General features: G+C 53.7%; 1 protein-coding gene across 2 annotated transcripts in view; it reads left to right on the top strand.

Annotated features, from left to right (window-relative positions):
* Nucleotides 1-467: 467 nt before the first annotated feature.
* Nucleotides 468-14,982, top strand: part of PRKCB (protein kinase C beta) — a 74,079-nt gene continuing 59,564 nt past the window's right edge. Inside the window, exons 1-2 of one of the 2 annotated variants that reach the window (XM_065732736.1) lie at nt 468-710; nt 863-894. In XM_065732736.1, the coding sequence (XP_065588808.1) occupies nt 541-710; nt 863-894 (202 nt within the window). In that variant the 5' untranslated portion in view covers nt 468-540. The remainder of the gene's footprint in view (nt 711-862; nt 895-14,982) is intronic. The other variant, XM_065732735.1, reaches the window with a different exon arrangement.

Genomic DNA, 14,982 nt, shown 5'->3' with positions numbered 1-14,982 from the left:
GTGCTGTAAAGTTTCAGAGTTTGGGAGCAGTGCTCTCCCCGCCAGCCCTGCGGCGTTCATCACTGAGGGTTGGTGCCTGCCGCCAGGGTTTCCCTGTGGGTGCTTACACCCCAGCTACCCCCACCACCGCTATGGTGTGCCCACAGCCCCGGCCCCGCCCTCAGCACAGCAGGGGCCGAAGATGCGCCCGTGGGACCGCGGCACGGCGCGCCGGGATGCAGGTGCTGTATGCAAATCAGCGCACGGGCGGAGCCCCTTCAGACCACGCCCACTCGCGCATCAGCCCCTCTCTATGCAAATCAGCATGCAAAGCAGATGGGTGTGGCTTGAATTGAGAGGCGGGGGTCTGTCGATGGAGGGGCGGGGCTTGATATGCAGATGAGGAGCGGTGCCGCGGTGATATGTAGATGAGGGGGGCGGGGCGCTGCCGGGTGTGTGTTGCTGCCTCCCGCCACAGCTGCAGCCAGAGGTGCTGAGCGTCGCTGAGCCCCGCAGCGGAGCCGAGCCCAGCCGAGCCGAGCCCGGCGCCCGGAGCGCAGCATGGCCGAGCCGCCGGCGGCGCCGGGCCCCGAGGGCGAGGAGGGCCCGGTGCGCTTCGCCCGTAAGGGAGCCCTGCGGCAGAAAAACGTGCACGAGGTGAAGAACCACAAGTTCACGGCGCGCTTCTTCAAGCAGCCCACCTTCTGCAGCCACTGCACCGACTTCATCTGGTGAGCGCTCGCTCCGCGCTTCCTCCCCCCCACCCCGTTATCTCCGATTCCCTGCCGAACCCCCCGCCCCGCGACCCCTTTCTCCGGCCCGGACCCCGCTCGCTCTCCCCCTCTCCCGGTGCCGGGGTTCAGCTCTCTCTCTCTCCCCGCAGGGGTTTCGGCAAGCAAGGCTTCCAGTGTCAAGGTGAGTGTCGCGCATCGGGGCCGCGGGGCACAGGGACAGAGCTGAGAAGCAGCTTCGTCATTTCATTCCCCCCCCCCCCCCTCCGCCCCGCGGGGCAGACGAGATGCTGTTAGTGCTGCTCGTGGATAGGGTTTTGGTACCCCAAAATGAGCGCGGAAGGCTGCATAGCCCCCCCCCCCCCTCCCCCCCCAAAAAAAACCAACAACCAAATAAATAAATAAAAAGGCAGGGGAAGTTGATGTTTTAATGCATTCAATGTGAAGAGGTTCGTTAACGGCGGGCAGGCGGCCGTGGCTGTGCGGGCTGAGGAACTTCAATGGCTCCGTTGTGTTGCTGGGGAAAAATGAGGCGTTATAGCAAAACGTGCTGGGAGAGCTTCTGGGTTACTGCAGGTGAAATTCCTAGTTCTGATGGTGTTGGGGTTGGGAGGGGCTCTCTGGGGTGCCCTTGTATGCCAAGCTGCCATAACCCTCCTCTGCCTGGCTGCTGCTGGGTGCTGTTCTTGCTGTGTGGCTGTGAGGTCCCTGGTAAAGGAGAGGAGGAGAGGGGGATGCAGGTTCCAGCAGCGTGGGGTTACAGCCCTGGGCTTGTGGCTCAGCCTTGTAATTGCTGGCACTGATGTCTTGCTCTAGTGAGGATGTGGGGTAAAGCTTTATTTTGGCAGGTGGCCGAATGCCAAGCTAAGGAGTAAAACGTCTGTGTAACTCAGTGGTACAGGAACAGCTCATCTTGGTGCACCTCACTTGTGCTTAGTGGTCCTGAGTGAACTGGGTAACCTCCCAAGGCTGCTGTCTGCCTCAGCCCCCCAAATGCTGGTGCTGGGGGCAGAAGAATGCAGTATGGGAGCTGCAACCTGTCCTGGTGCTGCTCCTCAGGGCAGTGCTCCTCTCCACCTGAGGCTCTGTATGTGGGCAGTGAAGCTGTGCTACGTGGAGGAGTTCTGTGCACCTTATACCTCTGTGGGCCTTCCTAGTCTTCCTTAGCTGTTAATTCTGCCTTTCCTTGTGGTGCGTGCAGCATGGTGGTGGGGTACGTTTGTACAGACACAGCAGCTCTGAAATCTGTTGTGCCCTAGGGAAGGCTGAGGGGTGAGGGGGTCATCTGCAGGTGAGGCAACGCTTGTTCTTTCCTCCTGCGTAATTCATGGTTGTTTGCTCAGTTCACCTGTAGTATTTGATGTCAGATCACTTTCAGGTGTCTTCCAACTGTTGAGAACTGTTGTTGAAACGTGTCATTGTGTGCTTGCTTTGAGGCTTAACCCTTAAGGCTTTTGATACTGAATCCCTCTCTAGAGCAGAGACAGTAAATGGACCCATAAGGGCACCTTGGAGGTACTGATGTACAGCTGTTGTCCACCACCTGACTGCCCAGCCATGGGGCAGAGCAGAGCTCCTGTGCCCTCCTAGAGGCTGCAGGGCTGCGGTTGCACCATAGGATTCCCATTGCTGTGCTGTGCTCAGTGATGCTGCCAAAAGTGTGTGGCCGGTCTGTAACGCCCTTCTGTCATAGAAACCACTTTCCAGGTTATTCTGGTATGACAGACATGACAACAGCTTTAATTCAACTTTAATAATCTCCCGACTGTTGTATCCTGCTGTTAGCGGGGATGGCTGGGAATGTAGCTAAGGCACATGCCTGTCTTGTTTCTAAGCTGTTTCCTATTGCCATGCTTAAGTAGGTTTTCACCTGTGCCCTGATTTCTTTCTAGAGCATTTGCAATAATTAGATTGTTAATTAGCTCATTACTTGTGACTTTTGGCAGGAAGTTTGCAGAAACTGACTCATTGTAGCTTGAAATACTAATGGATACTGCAAATGCCACTCATCTGCTTGCTAATCTCCTTATCCTTGTATACAATCTCCTTCTTATCCTTGCATATATCTGAAGGGAGCACCTCTGGAAGCTGTCAAGAATGGAGCTCTTGGTCTCCTCCTCGCTGCTCTGCTTCTGGGAGCTGCCATCTCTGCTAGCATTTCCTTTTCTGTTAATATTCCTGTTTAACATTGTTGGGACATCTTTCTCCTGCAGGCCAGCAGCTCTCAGGCTCTGCAGGTCGGGGTGCTGGCTGTGCTGGAGGTGTTAAGAGTGCACCTGTGCTGCCATCAGGGTCTGCTCAGCTGCAGTCAGAGCCTGGCTGTGCTTAACCCGGAGCCTGGGAAGCTGTGCTTGTGGGGAGGTGAGGAGCCATGTAATGTGATTCTCAGTTACAAGCAAAAATAACCTGCATCTGTTATTGCTTTCACGTGTACAAAGTAGCAAAGGCCTTGGAAAGAAAGATCTTGGGCATCATTCAGTGATGAGTGCTTGTATCTCCTGCAGTGACTTTTCTGGTTACGTTGTTTGCTACCTACCCCAGTAGTGATGCACTAAGCAAAGATACCCTTCAAATTTAATCTTTCCAAACCTGGTCCCAAACACACACATCTTTCTTCCATGGCTTCTCCCAACCCTCCAGCGCCAATGCTCTCACTTGTTGTGCTCTCGGTACAGCCCTCACTATAAAGGCTGTGGCTGAGGGTGTCAGGCGGGGCTCACCTCCTCCCTGAGTGTTTCTCATGTATTTCTCTGCTGTCACAACCCCCCTTCCTCCCCCCACCTCACTGCCCTCCAGACGGAAGTGAAACCCACTGCAGTGAAAGCCAGCACAGCTCAGGGCTGTGTTCGTCGCATGGGCCGTGTGCTGCTATTGACTGCGTGAAGCAAGGGAGAAACAAAAGCAAAACAAACTCCAATCATTCAGAGTTGCCTCAAACCCAGTAATTTCGTGTCAACATATTATGCACAGTGGAGAAATGTTAGTGTTCAAATAGACTAATTAAAAATGTTACTGCAATTACTTTTGCGACACAAATGGTGCTAATTATATAATGCAGCAGAAATTGGAAACATAATTTTGGAGGGTTTCCGTGTGTCTCGTGGTGGTAGTACAATTCTCAGCTCAAGGCAGTGTGGTCTGTGGTGCAGGGACTGCTCTGTGGCTGCAGGCAGTAGTGTAGTATGGGGATGGGGAAGTGGGGCTGGTCCCCCATGCTGTGCCAGGTGGTTGGTGCTGCTGCAGGGCTGCATCAAACTGAGCTGGCAGGGACAATAGGAGGCACGTGCCCCTTCACATTGTGGCTGTGTGACCGGAGCTCCTTCTAAGATGGGTGTTACAGTCTGAATGGAGCTGGTTTCCCTAATCCTGCTCTTTCCTGTGCTGGATATCTCCTTCCTCAGCTGCTTTTTGGAGTTGTTTGGGCAGGAAATCTGGGCTGGCAGAGGCCTCTCGCAGAGCCTGGCCCACGGCTATCAGGTTCAGCAGGGATCACTGATACCTTCAGCCATGTCAGTGTCTCCTTACAGTGCTGAAGGGTTCATTTTTTGTTGCTCAGTAGATGTGGTTTCTCTCTGCCCTCCCCCTTAGCAGTTAGAATGGTAGATTTTTCTTTATCTCCCAAGGTAACCGTCATCCTACAGCGATCTTTAAAGTTTGATGACAAAGTGGTCAGCTTCCTTCCTGGGGTATCTCTGCTGACTGGGGATGGGTGTGGATCCACGCAACATAGGTTTGCAGCCAGCAGAGCTGTTGGTCCCAGGGCTCTGGCACAGGATTTGAGTCTCTTTGATGGTACTGCTCCAGCAATTGAGCCTCCCAGGGGAGTTGAGTGCCTGGGCAGTCCCTAAGGAAACCCGCAGCAGATGGCATCAGCTCTGCTGTGTGCCTGCTGGTTCATTTGCACACGATGCTGTGAATTCTTCCAGCCCAACAGGCTCATGGGGCGCTGGTGCCTGGAGGAGGTGCTGAGCATGTGGCCATGTAGGGCTGTGCGTGGGTCCCCTGTCCCAAGAACACCTCCTAGGGAGCTACAGGTTTTTGCTGGGCCCTCGTTTCTGCAGATGGATCCCTGAGTGGAAAGCACCAGGGCCTCAAAGCAGAGTAAGACCATGTATGTTGGATTTCTGGCATAAGGCAGGAGGTACTGCTCCTCTAAAATCTCACAAACTTCAGTGTGGGTTCTGTTAGTGCAGGAGTGGAGCTCAAGTTGGAGGAGTCCTACCATCCCTTCTGCACTGCTGCTGCCCTCCCAGCTAGCAAGCAGGGCTCTTGCTTCTCTGAAGGCATTTAACAGACCAAAATATCAAGCTGAGTACACTCATCAATGCTGTCCAGCCCCCCCTTTGGATTTATCAGCAAATAAGTTGCGTGAGCACCATGACTAAGAAATTAACTTCTGACTGTGCCCGTTATTTAGTTCAGGGCAGAACTACCTGCAACACATAATTAAAAAGTGCACAATCAGAAGGGAAATGTTGGAGTGCTGTCTTCTGTTCTGCCTCAGATGTGCGTGGCAGTGAGGAGGGTTGCTTGTGAGGGTAGGGGGGGATGGGATTTTGCCCAGGAGAAGTGTCTGGGTGGACTTTTCCTGCAGAAAGTGTCTTTGTAGGGTATTAGCCCTGTGCATTGCCCTCAGCAGGGCCCTGGACCTGCCAGAGCCTGGCTGTGGGCTGCTCCCACTGCTGCATGGCATGGGGCTGCAGGCTGAAGGGCAGCATAGAGCAGAGGGGGTGTGTGGTGCTGTGCAATTAATTCCTCCAGCATGATTCCATGAATCATTATTCTGAAAGTCCATCAATTAGAGCCATTTAGAAAAGGTGAGTAATGAATTCCGTGCAGGAGAGGAGTGGCAGTGGGCTTTCTGGGCAGTGTGTTCCCTGTTTTCTTCAAGAGCTGTGATGGAAGGCAGAGTGCTGGGAACAAACAGCCTGAGAAAGGCAACAAATGTGCTCACAGCTGCTGGGCTCTGTGCACAGCCGTCCTGCTGTGTGCAACCTTGGGATCTCATCGCCATGTTCTGGTGTCACTGTGTTGCCAGTACCAAAATCCTTCACTGGTGTCTGATGGTCTTTGGCATGCTGCCTGCAGCAGGAGGGAGGTGAGGGCAGGGCAGACCTGTTCCAAGTGGTGCTGCAAGGAACAAAGCGGGCAGCGGCTTGTTTGGCCCACACTGTGCTGTCATCTCATCCCTTGAGCTGCTCCACAGAGCCCTGGGAGAGAGGAGTGAGGGCACAGGAAGGAAGGAGGCCCAGAGCTATGTGTTGCTGGGCAATGAGTAGAGGTGATGAGCAGTTACTCTGGGGGCTCCATGGGCAGTGGCTGCTCTGGGTTACTGCTGCTAGGCTCTCCTCTGGTCTGCAAGCTTTTCTCGGCCTTGCTCTCCATCAGAAAGTAAAATAAGCTCAACATATTCTGTGTTGGCCACCTGAATTCTGTGTAGTGAAACCACTAACTCACCAGCAGCTGTCTTTTTCCTTCTGAGGGTTATTTTGCCGTTCGTTGCTGCAAGAGGAAGCACGAACGGCGCGGATGGGGTCAGCACGGTGACTCCGCTCTCCCGTTGCTTCCGACAGCTGATCCCGCTTCCCTCCGAGGGAAACACACACATGAAGCTGTGGCAGCTGTCTTCCTGCAGCTCCCCGAGCTCAGCCTCGTGGTGTGGGGGTGCTGGGGGGTGGGTGGCTGCTGCCTGCACGTGGGTCTGCGGTGCGTACCTCCTTGGGGCTGTTCCTGCAGCCACCTCAGCTGCAATTTGGTGCTCTTCTTCCTGGGAAGCGGTTCCTGGAAGGCAGTTAGCTCCTCTTCTTGCTTACTGAGTGCCTCTCTCCTGGAAGCTGCCCAAGGTTGGGCAGGCGTGAGGTGCAGCAATTGCCACTCTCCTGTTTGGTGCTGATAATTGCTGCTAATGAGGACACGATGCTTTCTCTCACTGCTGGGCACGCTTGAGCTGAGCTGCCCCGTGCATGGATCTGCAGGAGTGTTCAGCCCAGGTGGGATGCTTGCAGCTGATGGGCAGCATGCAGGCATTAGCCACGTGGCTCTGTCTGGGCGAGGCTCTGTGGCTGATCTGAAAAGGACCTGGCTGCAGCCATGCTCAGGGCTTCTAAGAACTGGGCTGCTTCCTGCACTGCTCAGAGCTGCCCCGCCTGTCCTGTGCATCCAGAGCTGTTCTGAGTCCATGTGCTTTGAGACGAGCACCTGTAACTTGTTAAACCTCTTCTTCTAGAATTTAATGTCTGTGGCATAGGATGAGTGGTAGTGTGACCCAAGCCCTTCTGCTGCAGTTGGGCATCAGATGCATTGGAGCTGCATCTCGTTGGCTTAATTTGCTTCTGTATTTGGTCTGGCTTTTGTGCTAGGTTTAAAAAAGATGTGCCAGGCAGGGGATGCTTGCTGCTGACCCTGGCTGTGCAGGCTGTGCTTGCCCAGCAGTGACACATCACAGCACCTGCAGGTCTGGGGCTCACTGCCCTCAGGTGCACTGCAGTGCAGCTCCCATTACACCCAGCTGATGTCGGTTTTCCAGAGATGCAGTCTACCTGTGAGCTTTCCTCTTTGTGTGGAAGTGCTGATTCCTCAGAGGACTAAACTCTTTCATGTTCCAAACAGGAGGAAAAAAATGGATTACTTTGATGGGATGGTTGGGGAAGTAAAGTCAAATACTAGGTGATCTGCAAAGGATCTTCTGAGCAAGATGGGCTTCTAGGTAATGGCAACTGCTGGCTGCTCGGGATGGCTGGGAATCGTGTTATGTATGAACCTCAGTTGTCCTCATCACACTGTGTTGCCTCAGCCTCTGTGCCCCTCGGTCCCTCTGTTGCCACGCAGGAATTGCTTCACCTTCAGAGAGAACAATGAGCAGTCGGCCGAGCAGCCAGCACATCGCCGGGCTGCCACCCTCAGTGCGTGAACAATGCGTTTTCACGGTTTCTAATTATAGCCAAAGAATGAGAGCGTGCGGCTGTGAAGAGGTGGGAAAGTCGTCCTGGTGCTGGTGAATGGCTCAGTGCAACTTGGTGACATCGCCGCGAAGGCAGGAGTCATCCGAAGGCTGTTCTGGAAGATCAGTGAGGAGCCGGAGTGAGGGGGATGTGGCCCACGGATGAAATTTGCATCACTGAGTGGATTAGCTCCTGACGCAGTGCAAAGTCATTATTTACCGCGTCTCCAGCTCTGCCGCCTTTATCAGCGCCGTGGTTTGGGGAGAGGCTGATTCAGAGCTCTTTCCATCTTTGTGTGCTGCTTGGCTGGGACCTCTAGCATTGCCTCGTAAGCAAAATGATGGGGCTTGTCAAGATCGTTAATATTGTGCCTCCCTGAAGAGGCTGAGTAATTTGTTTTTAGGCTTTATTCTTTCTTTGCATTTGTTACGCTAAATGCTTTTGCTTAGGTCAAGTATACTTGGAAATGCTCTGTAACATGCTGCTGCTTTGAGGCAGGTGAGCAGAGGATGGCTCAGGTGGTGAAGTGGGGGGGGGGGGGGTGAGTCCTGGGTGTGTCTGTATCCCTCCCCAGCTGGGAGAGGTGGGGCTGCAGCAGTGCCATGCAGCGCGGACCCTGTGGCTCCGGTGCTGTCTGTTGGTACACTGTCACTTCTCCTGATGGGACGTTCATGCATGGCTTGAAAGAACCCTTTGAGCTGCGGTTTATAGCTGGTGTGAGCTCTGGAAGCTGTTTGTGCTGTGATGCAACCTCTGCCCCATCATGATGGAGGTTAGCTTTGCTGCAGGGTTAGTGCTTCACTGCCACCTTTCAGTTCCTTGCTCGGGAGCATGCCCTCATAGGAGGGGTTATCTGCTCCAGCAGTGCATGGTGAGCCCAATGGAGCAGTGGCTTGGGGGCAGGTTGGAGCTCAGAGCTCCATGCAGCAGCTGGCATTGCAGTGGGGAGCTGTCTTTGTGCAAGGGGAGCTGGGGGCTGGAGCAGAGCCCCCTGCACCCCCGCCTGACAGGGGCAGCAGCCATAGAGCTGAGCTCCCCCATGTTGTGATCGTGGGCCAACCCCAATAGCTTGGCCCATTAACTTTCAAATGTATCTTATTCATCCGTCTTTGACGGAGAAGTGCCTCAGGGCCAAAGGCTCCTGGAAATGAGGCTTGTAGGGCTGTGGCAGCAGCGTGCAGCACTCCCGGGTGAGACAAAGTGACCTTCATGGCAGCGAGGAGCCGAGTGCAACGCTTCTGCTGGGGCTCTCCCTGCCTCAGACACAGTCGTCAGCACGTGCTCGTAGCCCAGCAGCCGTCCTGAGAGCTGCCAACATCCTGGCACTGCATCCCAGAGCCTCCTGCCACTGTGTGACTTCCTTGATGCCATCCCCTCCCGCTGCAGTGACATCCCATTTTGCAGGTGGCTGCGCAGTGGAGGCAGAGCCAGGTGCTGCAGTACAGAGCCTGCAGAAGGGGGATGCTGGTGGGAGAGGTGTCCTTGAGCCTGTCCTTGTGCCGTGTGGCTGAGGGCAGTGGGGTTTGTGCCAGGGCAGCAGCCTGCAGTGGGCACAGCGTGGGCAGCTGTGTGGCCATGGCAGAGGTTAGGGCAGAACCTCTGACCCGGTGCCTTCTGGGGTGGATGAAGTTTCTCCCCTTGGATCGTTTAGAGGCTCTGGGACTGGGCTTTTGGCAGGAGGAGAGGCTGTAATTAGCAGCTGCTCAGTAGGGCTGCTGTTAGATCTTCAGAGCAGGATGCTGCTGGACTGGAAAAAGAAGTAACAATAGCTCATTTGCTTAGGAAACCATGATGGCAATGTGCATTTTTTATCAAGTACCAAACCCTGGTGGAGAATCTTTGCTAAAGTAACTTCAAACTCTGCAGTTCAAATTTCTTCCTTCCCTGGAACTATCAGAATGCGTGTGTCAATGCCCAACAATTCAGAGCCTGATTTTTTTTGTTTTGCCATTCTCTCTCTGCTGTAAGGGAAGAGAGCTCTCATCCAGGCTGTGGACAAGTGCTGTCATCAGAAGCTGTGTGATAAATGGCTTTCTTCTCCCAACCTTGGAGCAGAATTTAATTCTCCCTTATTATATACCTAAAAGCATTTCTTACCCTTCCAGCAGTCCCCTATTGACCCGAATGCTCACAGATATGTACTGGGGCAGGGGGAGGCTTTGCAGTGTGGTCCTGAATCCCAGCTCTGCTGCTGGGTGACAGCAAAGCACCTTGAGCTGCGCTCTGTGAACCCATTCCTGCTGTGCCGTCTGCTCAGAGCGCTGACAGCACAAAGAGCAGAGCTCGTGGCTGCGGGCTGATGGCTCTGGGAGGGGAACTTTGGGATCTGCCTTAGCTGCCTCTGCTGAGCTGCTGTATGGGTAGGAGTTGTGGGGTAGCAGCAGTGTGAGCATGCAGTGCCTGCAGGAAAGTGCCCTTCCTGCAGCATCCCAGGGCAGCGCTGATGCACAGCACGTGTAGAGCCCACTCCCCATCTCACAGGGAGTTCTGAAGAAAGTGATTATCTCTGCTGATACTATTATCTGAGTCCAGGAAGGTGAAAATAAATGATCGTTGCGAAGGGCAGACTGACTCACTTTCTGCTTCTCCTGTAAATTTCCATTTAAGTTTCAGTTTAAGCTCAGGTATGAGGGGAGTGAAAGCCAGTAATTTGTGACAAAAACTTCTATTTTAGATCACTGAAGAAGAACTCCCTTTCTAATTGCAGAAATTATAAGGCTGTGATTCTTGTAAAGGAATACTGAATCCAGCAGTTACTTATGAATTGCCATTAGATGCTTCTCTGTAGAGCCAGCAAAAGGAGCTGTGTAGCCATGTGCTGGTGCAATGTTCCTGGCTGAGGGTGGCTCAGTCCTGTGTGTTGTCCCTGCCTCTGTCTCTTGATGCAGAGCAGCCAGAATCGGATCAGTCGCCGCCCACCCCTTCCATGTCAGCTCTGTTGTGTCCTTTGAGTTGCAGGGTTCCTCTCGGTAATCCCCTTTAAGTTAACAATCCTGTAACTTGAATCTTCTTCCCCTTTCCCTGGGCCCAGCTGGAGGGGTTGGAAGGGTGCTGTCCACCCGCAGGGCAGCCCTGGGGCTGGTGGGGACTCGCTGCCCATCCCATTCCTGCACCCGTTGCCCTGGCAGCTCTGCTGCAAGTTCCTCGCTCCTCACCACTCAGCTGCAATTTCTCTTCCACCATGTCAGAGCGAAACAAGAGTACTTCTTGAAAACGCCAGAGGAGAATCATGTGAGCGACCAGTGTTCTGACAGCACTTAGAGAGGTTCAAAATAACATGGTTGGGCTGGTAACTTCCCGAGGGGGAAGTGGAGGGGTGCAAAGCACAAGGGAAGTTCTGCATTCGTCCTTGTGCAGGGGTGCAGGAGGGATGCAGCCATAGTCCTGCATGGGGACAAAGCTGCTCTGGGCTGTTGGATATGGTGTGCCTGGAGCAGTGGGTACAGCTGCTTTGGTGGGATAGGAGCTCTGTGCCCAATGCTCTCTTCTTGTGCTGCTCACCTCTAAGATACAGCTGTGGGTGCTGCATGGCCTCGCAGCATGAGGCACTTTCTCCCGCTGCAGTGGCTGAAGGCATCTCCCCAGGGTGCTCCTCTCTTTGCACAAAGTGCTTTTCCCACCACTTCTAAAGCAGCCAATTCCCCGAGGGTGCTGTGGGGACATGTGCTCTCAGGCGGCGTGTTGCTTTCCGCCCTCCCGCAGCCACGTGCGTGCTCTGTGGGGCCGGGATGGAGGCGCAGCCATTCCTGCGTCCTTCTGTGCCCTAAATTAGAGCTGCAAGATGCTGCAATGGGTCCAGATGGAGACTCCTAAAATAATAGCTGTCAGCTCACTGCTGACTTGTATGGGGCGCTAAAGCTTTTGCCTTTAGGAGTGACAGAGTGAGCACGCCATGGGGCTGTATCCCATGGAGCAGTGCTGTGAGGCAGTTGCTCTCAGGTCTGTGACCTGGCTATGGGGATGGCCCATGTTCTTGTGCAACTGCTATTGCCCACCTGTTTAGCAAAGGACTCAGGGGACCTTCCAGGAGTGCTGGGTCATGCTTTTCATTGTTCACAAAGCCTTTGGGACGAGCAAGTGGCCCTGCAGGGCAGCAGAGGTCACAGTGAGTCTGTGCTGGGGTGGCTGCTGCACAGCTGCTGGGTTTTAGTGAAGGAGGTGTCTGCAATGCCCCCCTGTTGCTTGTGTTTAATTTTATCTCTTGTTGGTTTTGATGTGCTTTTCCTCTGCTACATGAGGGTTGATGGATGCTGATAAAGAATGTACTTCTTGCTTCCCATCCCTGTAGAGACTGTGGGGTCTGCAATGGCCTTGTGCAGACTGCTGCCTTTCAGGCCAGCTGTTCCCATCGATTTTGTCATTGCACATTCAGCTCTTGTCCTGTTTGGGTTTTATTTGCTGTCCAGCCCTGCTGTATGGGAGCTGCCAACCCACTGCCTGGAGAGGAGCTGTTCCATTGGGGAGCCTCGTGCCTGGCATCCCCGATAGCTCAGGGGTGAGCCTGATCCCGGTGCCATCTGCCTGCTGCTCCTGCAGTGTCCCATTTCTGAGGCACAGATCTCAACTGGGCTGTCACATAATGTACCACCGTTGTCATATTGGTGATTTCGGTGGGAGAAGAAGGTGGTGATGTTACCCTGCTTGCATGAAGGAGCTGAGGGAGGAGCACAGGGTGCTGCTGCTGTCCCCTGCGAGGTCTCTAGTTGCTATACTGTTCTCCATAGCATTGTTAGTCTTCAGCCATTCACCACTGCTGTCCCTCTCCTCAGGCAAGGCATACCTTTCTGCCTTCTTCCTGCAGCACCAATGGAGTGTGCTGCCCTTGCATCTGATACTGGACAGATTTTCCAGCTCATCCCCTGGCTGCACAGCTTGACTGGCCCATGTCAACTCCCATCCTGCTGCATCGCTGTGTTCTGAGCCCTGCTCAGAACCTGGGCTTTCACTTCTGCTCTTATCGACTATGGTGCCCTTCTGTAGTACTGAGCACTTGTCTGCCTGCTCTAATTCAGTGCGATCCCGTCCATGCTGCACGCAGTGCTCCATCGGCCCTTACAATCCAGCAGCACCCGTGTAGCACCAGGCTCAGAGCTCACCTTCCTTTTGGCATGAGCCCAGAGTCCTGCTCGCTGCCTCCTGCCTGAAGCAACGCAGTGCACAGGTTGCAAAACCCAAGGCAACAGGGCTCCCAGGGGCAGTGCTGACTCTCAGCATCCTGACAAGTGACAGCAATGAACACCGTGGAGCTCAGCTGTCCTGCAGCCTAGTTCAGGTTGCACCAGGCATGCTTAGTGCTGCAGGGTTTGATGAGGAACACTGGCAACTCAACCCCAGAGGCTTCCAGCTCCTCGTCCTGTTGCAGCTCTTCCCTGGGGTGAGCACATCTTGTGTGCAGGCTCCAGCTGCTGCAGCCCTGTTCTCGTTGCAGCCTTTCCCAGCACTTCTGTTGTTATTGCAATCAATATCCATCTCTCTCTGTTTCTGGCCTGCCACGTGGTGAGATCTCTCTCTGTGAAGATTTGAGTGATCTGGATTGAGGAAGGGGTGGGTCACCTGAAGAAACTGCACTGCTTCAGTTGTAAGCTGAAATGTTTTGAGGTTTGACACCACTTCAGCAGCTCCTCTGCTGGGGAAAGCTGGGGCTGGTGGTGGCGGCAGGTCGAGTGGGCTATTTTTAGAAGTCCTGTTTAATTGTCTGATGTTATTTTTGCAATGCTCATTGCTGGATGGTTAGTTAGCTACTGTCAAAGTTTATTACCATAACCCAAGTCTTACTGCATGCTTAAATAATAGATTTATTATAGAGCCTTGGATCTCTCGCTCCCTCCCTTGATTGGGAGGGGGATGAATGGTGTGGGAGCAGTCAGCATCTGTGTGTGGCATTTCTTTGCTGTTAGAATTCCATTCTCACAAGTCTGTATTGCTCCCTGTTATCACGTATGTGGGGGTCAGATAGCATCTGCCCTGTGGGGCTGTGCTGGAGGCTGTCACCATCCTGCACTGCTGCAGCCCTGTCTGTCTGTTGCTGGGCTTGCTTTGCGCTCTCATACTTAATCTGCATTGTGTAAAGAAAGTGTTCTGTGCTGGAGAGGGCTTTTAAAACTAAATCCTTTTTGCATAAGCAGTGAAAAGCTACTGCTTCCCTCTGCTGCCCTGTCCCGTATCTGATGGATTTGAGGAGTAACATGCCCTGTTCTGGCCTCTGGATTTGGGCAGCAAATTTGGTCCATTTCCATGCGTTGTGTTGAGTTATGCAGGCTCCAGTGAGGAATGTGGTCCACCATAGCAAAGCCCTGGGTGTTGTACTGAAGTGAGGCTGCTTCCCACAGCAACACGCTGCAGAGGGCAGGAGCTGTGTACCAGGGCTTCTTGCTGCATCCCACTGATGCATTTGGCTTTGTTTAGGGTCTTGAGTAATTTGGAGCATGCTGGCTTGAGTGAATAGTTTTAATTAGTTACATTCTTAGGCTATGGTTTTCTGTGCTGACTCACTTCCAGCTCTCTGATAACTCAAACACATGACTTCATATCAAGGCAGAAGAACAGAAAATAAACTGAGGGAAGATGGCAGTGCCCAGCCCTGGTGCAGTTTGTTCCTGTAGTGACTGTGTTCAGCTTCAGGGTAGCCTTTCTGGGGAAGCTGAGGCCAGGCTGTGCTTGGGGAGTGTGAAGGGAGCTCACCGACAGCAGCTTCTGCTCTGGGGTGTACACAACAGTGCAGGAAAGGGCTCCAGCAGTCCTCCAGCACAGACCACAGACCCTTTTTTTCTTCTCATGGGAGAGCAGTGAGTGCAGTGTGTGCCTGGGCATGATCTGTAGTATCGTTTCCCCAAGTTATTTCTGAAGTCCAAAGGTTTTCTCTCACCGCTGTGAACCCGAGCAGTGCTTGTGGGTGGCAGTGTGTCCTGCTCGTCCTGGCACCAAGGGGCTGTGCCACCTGTCACTGTGCTGTGGACAGCTTATGGAGCCAGGGTACCCTAGACACTCTGCTCCTGGAGTGAGAGGGAGCAGCTGGCATACACTCAGTCTTTGGAGGCTCTCTGTGAGTGTCACCCCTAGCTTTTCCTTTGCCAAGAAGCCAGGATTTCTCCCTTGGCAGAGGCCCTCGGTGCCATGCTATAGCACAGGGTTCCTGGCTAGAGCTGTGCTCTGATCTTTGTTCTTGAAGGCTGCAGATGGGGATGCTGCTGCTGCTCCTTGTTGCTCTCTCACTTCTGTACCTGAGCTCACACTTATCTGTCTACAGCTGCATCTCCAGGAATGCTGCCTGCTCCTTGGTACCCAGCGTGCACTCCTGTCCTTTGCTCTGCTTGGTCCATCTTCCCTTGGAC

The sequence above is a fragment of the Cyrtonyx montezumae genome, unplaced genomic scaffold (genome assembly GCF_038088225.1).
Source record: "Cyrtonyx montezumae isolate F1298 unplaced genomic scaffold, pur_monq_1.0 scaffold_16, whole genome shotgun sequence".
Taxonomy (NCBI): domain Eukaryota; kingdom Metazoa; phylum Chordata; class Aves; order Galliformes; family Odontophoridae; genus Cyrtonyx; species Cyrtonyx montezumae.
This window is presented reverse-complemented; position numbering and strand designations above follow the sequence as displayed.